The 16,886-nt window shown below is 41.9% G+C and overlaps 1 protein-coding gene across 1 annotated transcript; it reads left to right on the top strand.

Moving 5' to 3' along the window:
• The first annotated feature begins 10,167 nt into the window (after positions 1-10,167).
• Positions 10,168-15,258, top strand: LOC124671565. The gene is made up of 5 exons (XM_047207923.1): positions 10,168-10,288; positions 10,693-10,949; positions 13,801-13,941; positions 14,206-14,275; positions 14,790-15,258. Exons 1-5 carry the CDS (start codon positions 10,168-10,170, stop codon positions 14,798-14,800), a joined length of 600 nt encoding a protein of 199 aa, XP_047063879.1. The 3' UTR covers positions 14,801-15,258.
• Positions 15,259-16,886: the final 1,628 nt, after the last annotated feature.

Below are 16,886 nucleotides of genomic sequence, written 5' to 3'. Positions count from 1 at the left end.
CGCCGCCGCCGTCAAAAAGATGCTGAGCCCAAACACACTCCGTGCTACGGTTACGGCGATGGAAGATGGTCCAGTACAACCCAAGAAGAGGAAGAGGCCAAATAAGAAGGACGCCAAAGACAAGGCGGCGGCCAAAGACAAGGACAAGGTGGCACTCCTTGACAAGTTGCCAAACAATTGGCGACCTCTGCATCACTTGGGTGAACCGATGCTGCCGGAGCATGTCCTCAAGTTACTCACCGGAGATATGGCGAGCTTGCATAACCAAGTCCGGTATTTGGAGAAGCGGCTTCTCAAATCAAAAGATCCTAGTTACCCTCTCTTCGTGGCGAAGGTGCCAACTGGCATGAACTTCGTCGAGAAGTACCCCGCGGACTTGTGCTTCATCCGGTTCAATGACATCTTCAGCATCTTTCGCATGCAAATGCTCCACTTTAGTGTGGTTCGCCTAGTTGCTCTTAGCTTGTCTTCCCGGATCGTTAAGGAGGGGACGCCGACCATCGCGATAATGGACCCCTTCTATATGCGGGAGAGCATCATACGCAACCACTAGGGATCGGGCGATTGCCACCCAGCGGGTCGAGGATTTCATGCTTGGCGAACATTAAGAAGGGCGCCATTCTCATCCCTTACTTCCCCGAGTAAGTAATCACTCGCTAGTACCCATCACCATTCTATCCTATATCTCCATTTGCATTTCCAAAGGTTAATCCGTGTGTTTTCCGCGAGACAAGTTCTGCACCCTCATCGTCGTGCACCCGCAACACTCGCATGCGGTCTATCTCGACTCGGGTAGGGACAAGAAGAAAGACTACTCCCACATCGGGGCCCTTCTCAATGATGCTCTCACCGGCTTCGCCAACAAGGCGGGCCCCCTCAAAGTAGAGAGGAAATCCCGAGGAGGCTTGGTCTTAACCCACACAACCAACTTCCCATGCCTCGGGCGATCGAAGGAAGACAATGGGATGGACGCGTGGTACGCCATCCTTCGCAGATGCAGTGAGTACGAGGTTTGGAAACATGGCGGATGCCCATGATAGAGAGATTAGGAAGAGCTGGGGTCGCATCCGGCGGTTCATTTGCACGATACTCGTGCGGGATGTCAACAATAGGTCCGGCGAGTTCTTCTACGGCTACGGTCTACCACCTAATGACGAGATAGAACTCCGCTTGGAGATGTCGCGTGATGAGAGGCCGTTCAACACGCTTGAGGGCTGCCGTCCATTCCCCCCTAGGCGTACAACCTGATCCTATACGACGGGAACACTATTGCTAAAGCTTGAACGATATGTCTTTGAACTTCTATATTGTAATACTTGCTACATATTCCCATAGAATCGACTTGTTGCTTTTATTTAGTTGTATGGATGTGCATGTGAACATGTGTCTATAGTTTCATTTACTTTGCTATATATTTCAAGATTATGGCGTAGATACCTTAATAATTATTTGCATTTACTCAACCCCTACTTGCCTCGTATTTGGAGTTCGCCGATGATTAGAATGTTCGGTCACTCGTACACTCGGGAGTGGAGCCAGTGAGCCTTGGTGCGATGGCCACAAGTATCAATCTATTGTGCATCCTACCTAGCCTCACTGACTCCATCCCTGGATGTTAATATGTGTTTCGACCGACAAAGTATGAGGCACGCTATTTAATTCGTACTACTTGTCTTTTATTTGAGTTCGCACTTCTTAATTGCATTGGCCGATGATTAAAATGTTTGGTCACTTGTACACTCCGAGGTGGGGCCGAGTGAGGCTTGGTGTGATGGCCACAAATATGAATCTATTGTGCATCCTACCTAGCCTCGCGACCCCATCCCTGTATGTTATTATTTATTTCGACCAACAAAGTATGAGGCACATGCTATTTAGTTCATACTACTTGTCTCTTATTTGAGTTGGCACTTGTTCATTGCATTGGTACTAACGTTTTACTTGTCTTGTGCATGGAGATGCCGACGACATATGTCGTGTACAAGGGGAGGGTTCCTGGAGTCTACGACGATCGGGAGGACCTGTCGGAGACAGGTGCACCGTTTCGGCGGCAACGGCTACAAGGGATACCCTACTAGGGTGGAGGCGGAAGGAAGATACGCCCGTTATCTAGCGGGAGAGATGAGGGACATGAGGAGGAACCGGATGAAGACCATGGCCTTCGTGATGATGGTCATCGTGACCATGTTGGTCATGTTCTATGTGATTGTAGTTTAGGTTATGTGAGGTGTATAACGACACTTGCGACGACTATGTACCGAGACTTCTAACTTTGTGAAACTTCGTCCTTCGGTGTTGCATATGCACATGTGTTGTATGAATCAACATTCCGGAACGAGACTTGTGTATTTGTGTATTGATACCGAAATGAGACTTGGCTCTCTATGTGCTTCTCATATTGCATGTTCTGCTGTATAAATATGAACTGTGTTGTAAATATATACTGCTGTCAAATATGTATTCTAATATGCTGGAAAAAAGCTGAAAAAAGAATTTTCGAATTTATTGCCGGCGCACCTAAATGACCTACTGCCGGCGCACGTGGCATGCGCCGATGCTTGGAAGCACTACCTGCCGGCGCAGCTGGCTGGTGCGCCGGTGGAACTTGTCCTTTGCCGGCGAAGCGTCGACGGCGCGCCGGCGATATCCGTCCTATCGCCGGCGCACTGCCTGGTGCGCCGGCAGTGGCCAGTTATCACCGGCCCGTTCGCACCGGCGGGCTCGTGGTGCGCCGGCAATGGGCCTTTTAGGTTCGCCGGCGGTAGGCCTTTTCCTTGTAGTGACATGAAGCAGGACATCAGAATAATGAAGCACAACAAAATGCAGCAGTAGATGAAGCACAAGGAAGTGGCAACCTGCGAAACCCACCCAGAAACAAGCCTAAAGGTCATCCAAAATAAACAGAAAAGCGACATAAATCTTTGGTCGAGCTAAGAGAAGAAGCAAACAAAAAGAGACAGAAAAAGGCGAGTGAACCCAAGTCCAAGAAGGAACCTGCTGCAAAATTGAAGAGGAAGGCAACGGTGAAAAAATGTCCCTATTGCAACGAAGAAGGTCACACGATACAAGAATGCATGTGGATGAAACTTGCAAGACAAGCTGATGAAGCGAGAGCTGCAGGGGTTGAGTTGAGGTTATAGATGTTGCGATAATGTTTAGTACAAAAATGTAGTCAGGTTGATATTATTAGTACACATAATTGAAAAAGTATTGTAAGAAACACATCTATAGGTTTACACAAAAAAGTGCAATGCATATCAGATTTGTTTGTCTGGTCGAGTATAAAATATCTATTTTGAAGCAACCTATGGTACCGTGTAAATCATTCATACATATGCTTTGAAGGAGAAGTGTACCGGACCCTCTATTTGGTTGAAGCATTAGGTAAAAGTATTCGAAGCAGAATCAGGTGGTATGAAGCACATACAAATTGTTTTTGCAGCATGATATTCGCCAAACAAATGCTGGTTATTTTTGGTAGATGATGTTATGAGCAAAGCAAAAGGAATAAGTAGATAATTGCATTCTTTTTGGCACAATCACATTTTCCTATTTGAAACAATTTGGTAGCATTTCCTTGCAGTACGAAAATACGGAGAAGCATTACAAAAATGGTACAATTACATATGCTTTTGAAGCAACAAAATTTGTCTTTTGTAGATTATCAGATATACATTTGAAGCTACAAAATTTGTGATTTATAGCATATCAGATATGCTTTTGAAGCAACAAAATTTGTCTTTGTAGCTTATCAGATATGCTTTTGAAGCAACAAAATTTGTCTTTTGTAGCTTTCAGATATGCTTTTGAAGCTACAAAATTTGTGATTTATAGCTTATCATATATGCTTTTGAAGCAACAAAATTTGTCTTTTGTTGCTTATCATATATGCTATTGAAGCAATAGTATATAAGTATTGTTGTTTGGTGCATTAAACATAAATGAGTAGCATAGGGAACAACATAGATCTTTGCTGCATTACAGCACAAATAAAGTAGGTCATGATATATAAACATCATACTCCAAAAAAAAGATTGCGAAATATGTATTGTTGTTTCATATTGGAATAACATATGCGTCGAAGAAGGCTTTGTAGCACATATAGAAAACGGAGAAATCTAAATGAAGCTTCCATCCATTTACATAGCAAAGATCAAAGTTTACATCCGCCCGCAAAAGGACTACAGAAACGACAATCATACAAGTACTATCAAAAACTACAGAAACTCCTACTTGGACTGCAACTCAGCATCCATAAGCTTTTCAACCGACTCTGCGTTGTCTGTGTTGTTGATTAGGCTTGATGAAATGTATTTGCGAAAATCTGGAATGACCTTGTCATCAAACTCTGCCATCACCTTCCTTGTGAAATGTTCCATGTACAGAAGAGAGAAGAATCCACAATCAAACCAATAGCATAAAAAAGAAAACATGGAAGCAAATTAGTGTGTGAGTTGTATGTTTGGGTAACATTTTGGATTTTGAAAAAAGGCTCCCGAAAACAACGAAACTTACGTTGTCTTCTGTTGTGGATGGTTAGGAGTAGACAAGTTGTAAAGGGACCAATCAATCTTTGCTAGACCTGACTCATTGACAAGCCTCCTAAAGTTTGTGAACTACGAAGTAATAAAAGCAAGTGTAGTTAGTAGAAGCAAATCATTGATCATATGGTACATGAACTTTTTGTATCACTAACCAGATTATTTGCAGCTTCTTGCAACTTGCTGGTACCATCAGCTTTAAGCAATGAATCAAAAATGTAGTACTGCTTGTGCACAAGATTGACAGAACACACAATCCAGTGGTACTCTTTCACAACAGGAAAGTAAAGCTACGAAAACACCATTGAAACAAATAAGAACCTTCTTTTAGCATTTTTTACTTGCTAACCAGATGATCTTTTAGAAAAAATGACATGCAATAGAGAAAAGAAGGTACAAATAAATCTCACCAGATCATCTTTTAGCATTTTTGACTTACTGACTGCGGACTTGAAATCTTTCATGCATTCATTTGGATTGAATGTTGCTGGATCGACAATTAGCTTAGTCTGAAAATTTCGTGACAGTATTGTGAGTTGTGGTGGAGGTATTTGTTGGAACAATGTTTCAAAAGTTAAGTGGGGGAAGTACTAACCACCATATGATGCGAGAATGCATACTTTTTCTTTGATCGGTTGCTTTTCGCTGCCAATAATGATGCTTCACGGTTGAACTTCTCAGTCCACACATCCATTACCTGGCTATCTAGTGGCATTCGAGGCTTGAGAGAAGATACAAAGCTCTTGTATGTGCAAAAATAGCGTCCAATCTGAATAAAAGCTTTGCTGCGAAGAAGCATATATGAAAACATAAAAAAGTGAGTTAAATGCTTAGAAGCAAAAAAGTTTCAAGTAATGAAGCATTACAGTAAGAATATTGAACCTCCTAAATTGAACTAATGAAGCACATGGTAGTATCAATTGAAGCAACATCTATTTATTAAAGAAACATACTATTTTAACAAATGCAAGTATATCAGAAAAATGTGAACTCACGGGATATCATTGTTCGGCTGCCTTTTAAATTTCCGACCATGTATGACAAATTTGTCGTACGTCTGAACTGTATCTTGAGAGACCCGAATCTTCTTCATTTTAGGAGGTGTAAGATCATCCTTTGCTGCTCTCTTGGCTCTATTCCTCTTATCAATTGTATCTACCCCAGTAGTAGCATCTTTCTCAACAGAATCTATAATGACAACATCTGAAGAGGTAGAAGAAAAACAAGGAAAAACAGAGGGTCATGTCAACCCATTGAAACGAAGCATACAAGACGATAAAAACATTGAAATAGTGCACCTGCACTCTTGGGACCAATTGGCGTCTTTGGCTCACCCAAATCAGCAGCTTGAACAATGATGCAAAAAAAACACAAATAAGCTGCAACCATGCAATTAAAAAGAACTCACAACATGTTCACAAAAGATATACAAAAACACATACTTTCAACAAGTGGAATCTTCAGAACAGCCGAACAGTTGCAGCGGATGGTTTCTTCAGAACAGCAGCAACGACTGGATTCTCCACATCACGCGCAGCAGGTGCCTTATTATCCACAGCAGCCGCAGCAGTTGGATTCTCCACGGCAGCCACAGGAGGTGCCTTTTCCACGGCACCCGCAACATGTACCATCTCCACAGCAGCCGCAACGGGTGGTTTCTTCAGAACAGCAGCAACAATTGGATTATCCACAACAGCCGCAACAAGTTCCTTCTCCACGACGGCAGCTGCAAGTGGTTTCTTCAGAACAGCTGCTAGAGGTGGATTAGCCACAGCAGCCACAGATGGTTGCATCTCCACAGCAGCCGCAGACACATCGCCATGTTTCTCCGCAGAAGATGTTTTTTCGACAAGTGGTGGCTTCTCCAAGTTAGGCACAGGAACTGGACACATAGAAGATGCAGCAGTATCATCACCTGCAGTAGCAAATGAACCAAAGCTTGTGATGTTTGGGATTGTATTGAAGTACTCCCATTCTTCAGAACCTTGAGGAAAAAAATCCATTGAAGGAGGATCCGGAGCATGGTTCCATGCTTCTGCAGATACACCCTTTGGAATACTTGAACGAAACGGAGATCTCACCGGACTATCAACAGAGTTCAACTCACCAGTGTAGCCTTCTTTAAGCGAAGAATCAACAAGTATTGCAGGCTGTGGAACATCTGGTTTGCTGCTGCAATCATGGACCTCCGGATAATCTTCCATTGCATCAGTCTGTAAGTCAAGGTCTTCTTCAGCATCATCACCGCTGTTGTGATCTCCTTCATCCATTGGGATTTCTCCATCCTTTGCAGCATCGTGTTCCTCAGTAGATACGTTGGGATTTGTGCTTTGCTCGCCATTTGCTGCTGATGGAAACAAAATACTTGGACCATCGCCTTCTTGGATAGCAGCATCAACATCAACCAATAGAGCGGACATACGCTGCGAATACATCGTTTCAACGCAACACCAAGATTCTTCATAGTTGCATCGACATCAGCAACATAAATAGCCTTATGCTTATGATACATGTGTTTGTAACGAGTTGGGATCTGCAAAAAACATAGCAAAACTTGATTATTATTGAAGCAAAAATAGATTGCAGCAATGGAAAATGAAAAACCTAGATGTAACCAGCATGGACTAAGCAGCAGCAAAAGGCAAAGGTTAATTAAGCAAAACTATAATACTAAGGCAGCATTAAAAAGAAAATGCTAAGGTATAATTTGCAGATACAAGAACACAATTTTAAAAAAGGTGGCAACATTTACTAATATATAATGCAGCTAAAAAATTGATCTAAAGAGACAAATGGAGATCACTATTGAAGCACTTATATAAACCTACTAGCAAAAACATGCCAAAAAGCACTTGCTTATACTGAAAAAGTAGCAGCAAACAGGGCAAGCCAATGAAGCAAAACTATAACAATATGGCAACAACAACAAAAAGTCTAAGGTAGCAACCTGAAAAAATATCAGATAAAAACTTTTAAAAAAGAAGTCTAATGCAGGAAACAAAATTGATATATTGGTTACCTCCAATTCCTGGCTGCTTGGAGAACCATGAACAAGCCATTCATTCAGTGATGCCGATGGGTTAACTTCGACATCTTCAACGATTTCAGCGGTTGACCGGCTTGTGCATACGGAGTACTTGAGAACGGAAGAAACTACAAAAACACCAGAAAGCCAAAACAAAATGATTATTGAACATGTAGACATATACAAAAGATGCAAAATAGCCAACAACTAGTACCGAGAATTAAGACTTACAGGTCTCCTTGCAAAAATAGTACTGTTGAAAAGCTTTTTCTTGTCAATATCAGTAGCAACTACAAACTCGAAGTCCTTGCTCTTTACATGACAAATTCTAGGCGAGTGAGTAGTCAATGACATACTCATTTGGAGGAAATTCCAAGTGATCCATATACACAATCTACACGAAGCACATTGTTTAAGCACATTCGTATAAAGAAACACAGAAAAATAGAAATTTAAAAGGAAGCATGTGAAATCAGGAAAAAGCAATGAAAGAAACATGGGAAAGCAACATACCCCAAGGAATGGAAAAGGACCGCTTATCCAGAAATCACCACCCACGACACCTGATGCTCGTAGCTTTGCCTTCTTCTCTTGGATTTTCTGAACATGCAACATACATTCATCCAATATGTGCTGATCCCAAGCTAGCTCCACTGAGGAGAAAGGGTCGGCAAGACATCCCATGTAGTCCATAGAAAACATGTTACCGGTGCCGGGTTAAGAACCGTTGCGAGCACAAGAAGATCCCAGCTCCTAACTATGGCTTCCTCATCTTTAATGTCACATTCCATTAACACCTACAAAAATTTAAAAAACATGAGTAAAAATGCAAAACAAAATATAGGAAAAGAAGCAAATATGTGATAGTACAGAAGCACCCAAAAAAGGGTAAAAGAGCATTGGTATGAAGAAAGAAAGAAAAACAAAAACATGATGAAATCAGGAGTAGACAAACACAAGTATTTGAAGCAGAACAATAACAATGAAGCATCAAAAAGCTAAAAATCATACATGCATCAACACAAAAGCTGTACCTTCTCAGCATTTTTTATGGGCGGCCTTGGGTTATTCTGCTTATAAACATCACGCAGCTGGCATGAAACACTCCTGTTAATCAAGTCGACTGACCACGTTACTCGATGGTACATTAAACACCTTCCCGACCATGTCCGTAGTGAACACAATTCTCTTCCCATGATAAGAGAACTCACGCAGTCGATAACTTGTATGTGTCACAATAAAATCAAGAAGGCGATTTGGCACAGTGAATGGAGCAACACTAAGCATGCTCTTAAATGCACTCCTCTTTGCAATAACATCCCGCTTATTCTGCGGAAGTTTCTTATCAACGAACTGGCGCAAACGCTTTGCTCCAAAACGATCCTTCAAGTTATATACGGGATCCACCTCCATCATTAAAACCTGATAACCAAATATAGTAGCAGCCACATAAATACATGAGAATGGAACCTAATTGTAACATCCATCAACCGGCAAACTAGAAAATGCATCATACCAAGCAAATGGTTGCTACATAACACTCGGAGAATATGCTGGCCCTAACATAGATAGAAACATGCCAATTATGAAGCTACATTGCAGCAAAAAAACAAATATACAGGACACCAAACAACAGACATTATTAGCCTACCATACGAGTTTCATCAGAAGGGTGACCAAACATGAGAACACGCTAGTACCAAAACAACCAGGGAGGAACTCACCATGAGTCGAGCAGCACCAGATGAGCTAGATCTCCGTCAAATAGCGGTGGAAAATTTCTCGTCGGCGGCGGATTAGACGGCGGCGCTACAGCGAGAATCGCGGCGGATTAGACGGCAGCGCTACAGCTAGGTTTTCAGGGAGAGCTCGAACCAGAGACTAAGGAAGCAACAGTAGAAAGGGATGAAGGTGCGAAAACTCACGCCGATGACGAGGATCGACGGTGCCGTCCTTTTGCGGCAGCAGCTCGCCGGCGGCAGGTGGAAATCACCCCGCCGTCGCCTCCTCCAACGACACCTGCTTCGGCTCGTGCGGAATGGACACAGGATGGTGCGGGCACGGGGCGTTGGAACATTAAAACCAGGGGCAATCCGGTCCGAAGCAGAGGGCTACGTGGCACAACGAGAACCACGCATCTCCAGATGATGGACGACGCGCGATCCGGAGGCCACGACGCGCCGTGCCTCCGAAGGAAACGAAGCATTTTCGTAAAAAAAATCCTGCCGTGAATTCGCGGCCTAGCTTGCTAGTACTAGTTTTATACGGCACTCTGAAACTTGGATCAATCATCCATGCCTTAATCGGCAATAGGAAAACTACAAGAGATGAGCAATCCTGTCCGAGCCAGGCTAGCAAGATACTCAATCCGTTGTTTTATACACGGCCACAAACTCATATTCCAGATGTAAGAAAATAAATTTGATTATTAAATAACACGAAATTATGTAGAAGCAATTATTTCGGGTGAATTAAATATGTTCCTTAAGGTGGGTCAGTTTATGTCATACGCAATGACTTGGGAGCTTTCATGGAGGTGGGCTGTCGTCGCCATTCTTTTGTTGTCGACCCGCTCATGAGTGAGATTCTCACAAGCAGAGAATGAGAGAAGGTTTTGATGCTGCGGCTAGACCGGGGATCCCAAAGATCATTATCCAGATAGATTGCAACAGTCTAGTGAATGTACATCAGCATCAGGATGCAAAACAAGTTATCATTGAAGGTGCTCACGTCGTGAGTGAGATGAATGAGCTCTCTGCAAATTTCCAGGACGTCAAGTTTCTTTTTGTTGGTGGAGATGCAACTAATGCGGCACATACGTGTGCCGAAGATGTGTGCGTTTTAGTTTCGGTTCGTGTTGATGTAAATACGTGGATTCTTGCCTGATACTATAATTTAGTCTGAATGTAACCACTATCGTTTGTTAATCGGTATAGCAGAGGATTGCGATAAAAAACAACACTTTTCCTAAGAAACAGCTAGCTGTTTTGCAATTGGTGAACAGCTATTTTTTGAAGCGTCCGATATGCGTCTTCTGTCACAAATCTCCGCGCGTTGTGTCTGTTTTTTTTGTTTTTTGTTTGGGCTTAGTCAACGTACCTTTTTGGGGTCTTTTCTTTATTTCAGGAGAGAAGGGGAGCAAGCACGCGCCATGGCGGAGAGTTCAGCGGCAACCCCTCAGCCGGTGCGGCCAGCGACGTAGGGAGCGGTGCTTTCGCAGGCAGCCGCCACCGCCTTGGAAGGCACAGGTGTCTCCGCAGCCTGCTCGGGCGGCATCGGCAGGGGGCGTCGGGGAGCGCTGTGGGTCGGGAGGTTGTTCGATCCGTGCCGGAGAGACCAGCGATTCGCGACCTTCGAAGACAGGGCTGCTGCTTGCGAGACGGGTACTCCCGATTCCTGCTTTTTGTTCTACATCGGTGTCCTCTGATTTCAGTTTATCTCTAGCTCGATCATACGCGCTTTCATTTTGGGCAGCCAGTGATAATTCAGTGCCTTGTGGGTAGCTCGATCCGTGCCTTGAAGGATAGATTTTTTGTGCCTTGTTGGCGCCAGATCTGCGTAATCAGTGATAATTTTGTGCCTTGTGCGTAGCTCGAATTTTTGTATGAGGTAGCATTGATGCTGTAGTTGGAGACCCGATGCCGCCATTCGCTTCACCATCATGGTAAGCATGTAGAGTGATGTGTTAAAGGCGGAGGTTGCTGTGGGGAGTAGGACGCCAAGCTCTATGGTTTCGTGTTGAGGAGGTGACCGAGCTCGCTGAAGTTGGATTAGTGTTCATATTAGGGTCATCTGTTTTGTGTTCTCTGTTTGTGTGAGTTCCATCTGAACTTCAGATTTCAGATATGGGTAAGATCGTCTCATTATATTAGGGTTTAGTTAATTTTCAAGGTATGTTATTGTTACTTTGCTTGAGCTAATTTTTCATGTCTTCTAGTGTGCTCACAGCTTGAATAAGTTAGGTTTTACTTCTGTGGTTTCAGCATAATTTTTTCGTGATGTATGTTTTTGTCACTTAGGCGATTGTTGTTGATTGTGGATCAGTTCCACACGTTTATTATTATTGATATTTGTGTAGGTTGTGAGCATAGGTTGTCACTATTCAGCTACTAGATGCTCGTGTTGAGTATTTTGTTTCTTTTACAGGAGGATAGTGTTACCATTTTTTTTTCCTTTTAGGAGTTTTAATGCTCAAGATCCTTGTTCTCCTTGGAACATTTTTTGATGAAGTATGCCTTATCGGTTCACAGAGGTTGTTAACAGTAACGCTGGAGAACTACTTTTGTTTATTCTTGTTGAGTATGTTGAAGAGCAGGTTGTCACTATTCAACAGTAAGTATATGATCACTATGAGGCAACATGGATCTTGTTTTTTAATCTTGTCACTATCTTGTAGGTGTTTTGGTGGTGCTTTGGCTGGTGCTCATGTTGTTTGTTGTCCATTTTGGTCACTGGTTTTGTTGAATTTTGGGTTTTCCCTGTGGGGTGCGGTAGATGATCTTTTAATTCACTGCAATTTGTCGGTGAAGTTAGCTATGTGCTCCATTGTTTTCTCTATTTCTCTTTTTTTTCAGTCACTCTGTTATCTTCATTCTTCTGTTCATTAGTTATTCATTCCTGCAGTCCCTCAGACTCTCAGTTTCGCAGCGTCTTAGTTTCTCAATTAGCCTTTGTTTTTCAGCTATCAGTCCCTCTTTCTTTTGCTAGTTAGTTTGTCATTTGTTCAGTATTTTAGTATTGCTATCTTTAATTCCATTAGTCCTCAGTTTTGTGGTCTTTCGGTCCATCTTAATTAGCTCATTCAATTTATTTGCTTAGGCCTCTCTCTTTCAGTCTATCTTATTAGCTCAGTCAAGTATTCTTTCAGTCCTCTTAATTACCTCTGTCATGCAATTTCTTAGTATATCTTATTAGTTCAGTCTTGTAGTCTTTCAGTCAATCTTAATTAGCTCTGTCAATGTTCATTTCTCAGTTTTGCATTCTCTTAGTCCATCTTATTAGCTCAGTATGTTAGTCTTCCAATCTCAGTTTTTCCCCATTCTTTAGTCTTTCAGTTTGAATATCATTTCTGTTGTTCATTTCTTTTATTTTCTCTCAGTCATTCTTCAGTCCCGGTTCTTCTTTAGTTCCTGCTGATGTTCAGGTCCTTTTAGCAGTTCTCAATCCTATCCTTCATTATTTATTCTTCATTTTTCATTCTTTGATCATCCAGTTTGCAGCTGCCCAGTTCAGTTATTTTGTTCTTTCTCAGTCCTCTCAGTCTTCAGTCTTGTTCTTAAGAGTGTAGTGTAGTGTTGTTTCTTTTTTCTGTTGTTCTTAAGACTGTAGTCTTGTTCCTCTCTTTCTTGTTACTTTCTTCGGACTTTATTATCTACATGTTTTCCAGTCAATTTTCATTAGTCATCTCTCAGTATCTTATTGCCTCAAAGTTCCTCAATTCTTCAGTCACTAAATCTTTGGCTTTTCTTTTTTCAGTCATATGTTGCTTTCTTCGGCCTTTCTTTCTTCTTTCTTCAGCTGAAGTGTTCGGTCAAAATGTTGCTATATTTTCTTATTCTCTTATTTCTTCTTTCTTTCTGTTTTTCTACTCTTCGTTCAGTTCATTTTTTCATGATCATTTTGTAAGTTCATGTTCATGATTTGTTCGTCAGTTCGTTCACATTTTACATTTTTTCAGTTCCTAAATATTATTTTGCATTTTTTAGCTTGAATTCTCCACTTCTATTTCTTCAGTTTTGAGTTATATTTGTCCTCACTCTTCAGTTTTGTCGTAGAACGGTATCCTTGTTTTACATGCAGGTTCATTACACAACGGGTAATCCACGGTGGATCGAGGTGGCTGGAGCAGTGTCTATAGTGTGTTTACGTTAGTCTGATTCTTCCTCTAGATTAGTGTCATTCTGTTAGGAAAAATAAGCCAAGCAGCCTGATGAATGTTTCCAGCTTGCTCGTTGTGTTTGTTTTCCGGTAGAATAGGATGTCACTGTGATCATGTTGTGTGATGGCATGAGACAACGGGATCATGGTGGCTTAGTAGTGCGACATATGATTGAATTTGTGATGGTATTGTCCACTAACTCAGTCCTGGCCTGTTGAATAAGTAGTTTTGTAGTTAAGTCTGTAATATCACATCAGTATTTATTCAGTTCAGCTAAGTTTGCAGTCGCCCTTACTCTTTCAGTTTGCATTACTTTCAGTAAGTCTCTGAACGATTTTATTTGTTTCTACCTGCAGGCTTTATTACACACATGGGGGTTAATTCTCTCATTTGTTCAAAGAAGAGCAGCTTTGTTAAGCCAGGGGTGGAGTAATGTGGGTGGATTAGCGGCTGTAGCAAGTCAGTCTTATTCTTCTTTAGTGAAGATTATTATCAAGGTATCATTGTCTACTTCAAGTTCTTTTTTTATTCTGATGTGTTCCACATTTCAATGCTCATATCATTTTATTCAGTCAAAACTGGGAATAAGAACGAAAGTTTTTGACACGCACATATATATAGGACGAATTCATATATCACAGCACCACTTTATCCAGCAGCATCTGGGCTAGTAGTGTATATTGATGCTTCTTTACTTCTGCTTAGCACACTTTCGCTCTGAAATGCACTCTTAAAACGCCAAATACTGTCATTGCTTTCAGAAGATGATGACTAGCTCCTGCCTTCTTTATGCAACTTTTCAATGTGGTCATCATTTTATTTTTCAAGAAAGTGAGTATTTTTGGACCTCCAAGAGCTTCTGATGTGTATTTAAGTTTATAGATTCGTTGCTTTTTTTCATTGATTTCTTGGGCTTCATATGCATAGTTCATATCCAGTTCACCGCGCAGACGCGCCATGTATGAAAAGCTACCCTGCATGTGTTTACCAAAGAGCATTTTATTCAAAACAATCAAAATCTATGTGCATAGAAATGAATATATACCCTTCAAGTTCGTCATTTCATCTTTTATTGAATAGATTAAAAGGCATCTGGAAATACAGACCTTCATTTCTGTCATTGTTATATACTTCTTGCTTGATGTCAGCTACGACAACCTGGAAACAAATAATAATTGATTTTTCAGTCTTCCTTCAATCCGCAGTTGTTGTATTTGTTTGCATATAAGAACTTTGTTTCAGTCTTCTTAAAACTTTTTTTCGTTGAGCTTAGCATCATCTTATCTCGTTTTTGTTGATTTTCATGCATTCTTTCATTTTATTCCATGTTTTTCTTCTTATGCAGAGGATCACTAAGCGATTTGTGAAGCTCTCAGCCTTCCAAAAGACGGAGTTGCAGTTCTGGCAATGTATCAGGGAAATACCATGGAAGTAGACTTCTACATGAGCTCTGCCATAAGGGTTAGCTTCAGACCGGATGGAATCAGTTTGCCCTGATGAATGATTGGATACATGACTCGATGTACTGATGTTGTTCCACAAGACAAAGGCACTGTCACAATATCATTCTATGTGCTGTAGGTGTGAAGCTGTGTGGTGGGTGGGTGCCCATTGATTCTCGGTATTTTGGGAAGTTGCCATGTGTGTGTTCGCGCAGTAAATTGTATCTGACGACGTTCTACTGAATTTTTATGTTATATGCTTCGCACGTTGAGCTTGTCGAGCCATTCTATCAAACTTGTAGTATTCTGGGTTTGGTCATTCCAATGCGAACTCGCTGGACTAAGTTGGATGCAAGTTTGTTCAAAATGGTCTTTTGTGAATAGCTTTCTGGATGGTCTTCTCTGTTTAACTTTGCTCACTGTGCTTCATTTACCATGGGACCCCTCCTGTTTACCCATCAACTAGAACTGGAGTAGGCAATTTGCATAGAAACACTAGGTTTATCATTTTTTCTCTCTACCTATTGTTTCTACTGGCTGTTATATTCGATTGTTGGTGCATGTTTGATGTACTAGATCATAAGGGTTTTGATTGGAGAGTTACCTGGGCTTGCAAATTGTCTTTTATGTCTTGCAGGTCAGCTCAATCTTCATACAGAATTCCTTGTTCTTTTTGTACCATCTCTGGTCTGTATCTTGTTTCCCTTTCATTTCCTGTCCTATTCCCCTTTGCTAGATCCTTGGGTCTTTCCCGTACGATTTACCACCCAACAGCCACACCGTGGTGTGTCTTGGTGGCGAAAATCAGTTTTCCCTTTCTATTTCTGTTACTTTGGCATTGGTGTGCACGTTTCCCTCTTTTCTGTTGAATTGGACCGAGTCTAGCTTAGCCCAGCAAAAACACCAAAGCCTGTGCAATGTGTTGGTTGGTACTAATGGGCTTTTACAGGCTTAGTTTCTTTTTGCCAAGCACTCAAACGGACTAGAAATCAAAGACTGAGCCCGCCATGCTAAGATCTGTCCGTTTCGTAACCTAGAAACAGACAGATTTTACTTATTCTCTCATTATATCAGTCAGTACAGCTGCTATTTTTTAATTGGCTATAAAAATCTGTCTGTTACCAAATTGAAAAACAGCTAGCTGTTCATTAGGCACTCCCAAAAACAATAAATGATTAAGCATATGGCACGTGAGATGTAGCTAATGACCGAACTAGAACGACCGAGGAGGAAAGTCCAGACACGAGGCACGAGCTACGTTGAAATTTCGTGCGCTCTTCCTTCGCAGCATCGATGGACGACGACGGCCGGCCGGCGGTAGTTCGCTCGGGACAGCAGACGTCTCCATCAATTTGTATATCGGCGAGACTGCATGAGACGCCACGTATTAAAAATAATATACAGGGCGTACTTAGTGCATCGAAAATCTAATCAAAGCGATGAGCCGGTGATGATATCCGGCGATCGAGTTTAGTGCTGACTAACGACGAGTTCACATGTGGAAGAAGGGCGTGACGTAAGTCGAGGATGCTCGATCGCGATCTCTGAAACCAACCTACGCGGCTGCGCATTTTTCTCTCTTTGATTGATCTCCACCCATGCAACATGTTCCTTGTCACTGTGCGTGCGTGCGCACGTGTCGATGGAATTATCCGTTTGACGGTCTCGACGCCCTATATATTTCAGGGTTTGCTTGGCAATTGATGATGCGAAGGTTTAGTTTGACTTTCGATTGCTTCGAGGATGAAGAGGAGTAGTACCAGCTAACAGGAAGCACGTAAATCTCAACGTTGCAGGATTAGTCCGACTTTCAGTTGTAGTAGTAGTACTCGATCATATCTAGTAGCTTGAGTTAAGACATGTCTCTAGTGGATTTTGTCCGAGTAATCAAATGAGGGTGTAATGGGGAGTAACATAGAGTAGTAACATGGTGCATGTTACTACGCTATGTTACTATGTTCATAGTGGGTAGTTACATATATGTGATATGATGCATGTTA

This window comes from Lolium rigidum, chromosome 7 (assembly GCF_022539505.1).
Source record: "Lolium rigidum isolate FL_2022 chromosome 7, APGP_CSIRO_Lrig_0.1, whole genome shotgun sequence".
Taxonomy (NCBI): domain Eukaryota; kingdom Viridiplantae; phylum Streptophyta; class Magnoliopsida; order Poales; family Poaceae; genus Lolium; species Lolium rigidum.
The sequence above is the reverse complement of the archived record's forward strand: the minus strand, read 5'-3'. Positions and strand labels throughout refer to the sequence as shown.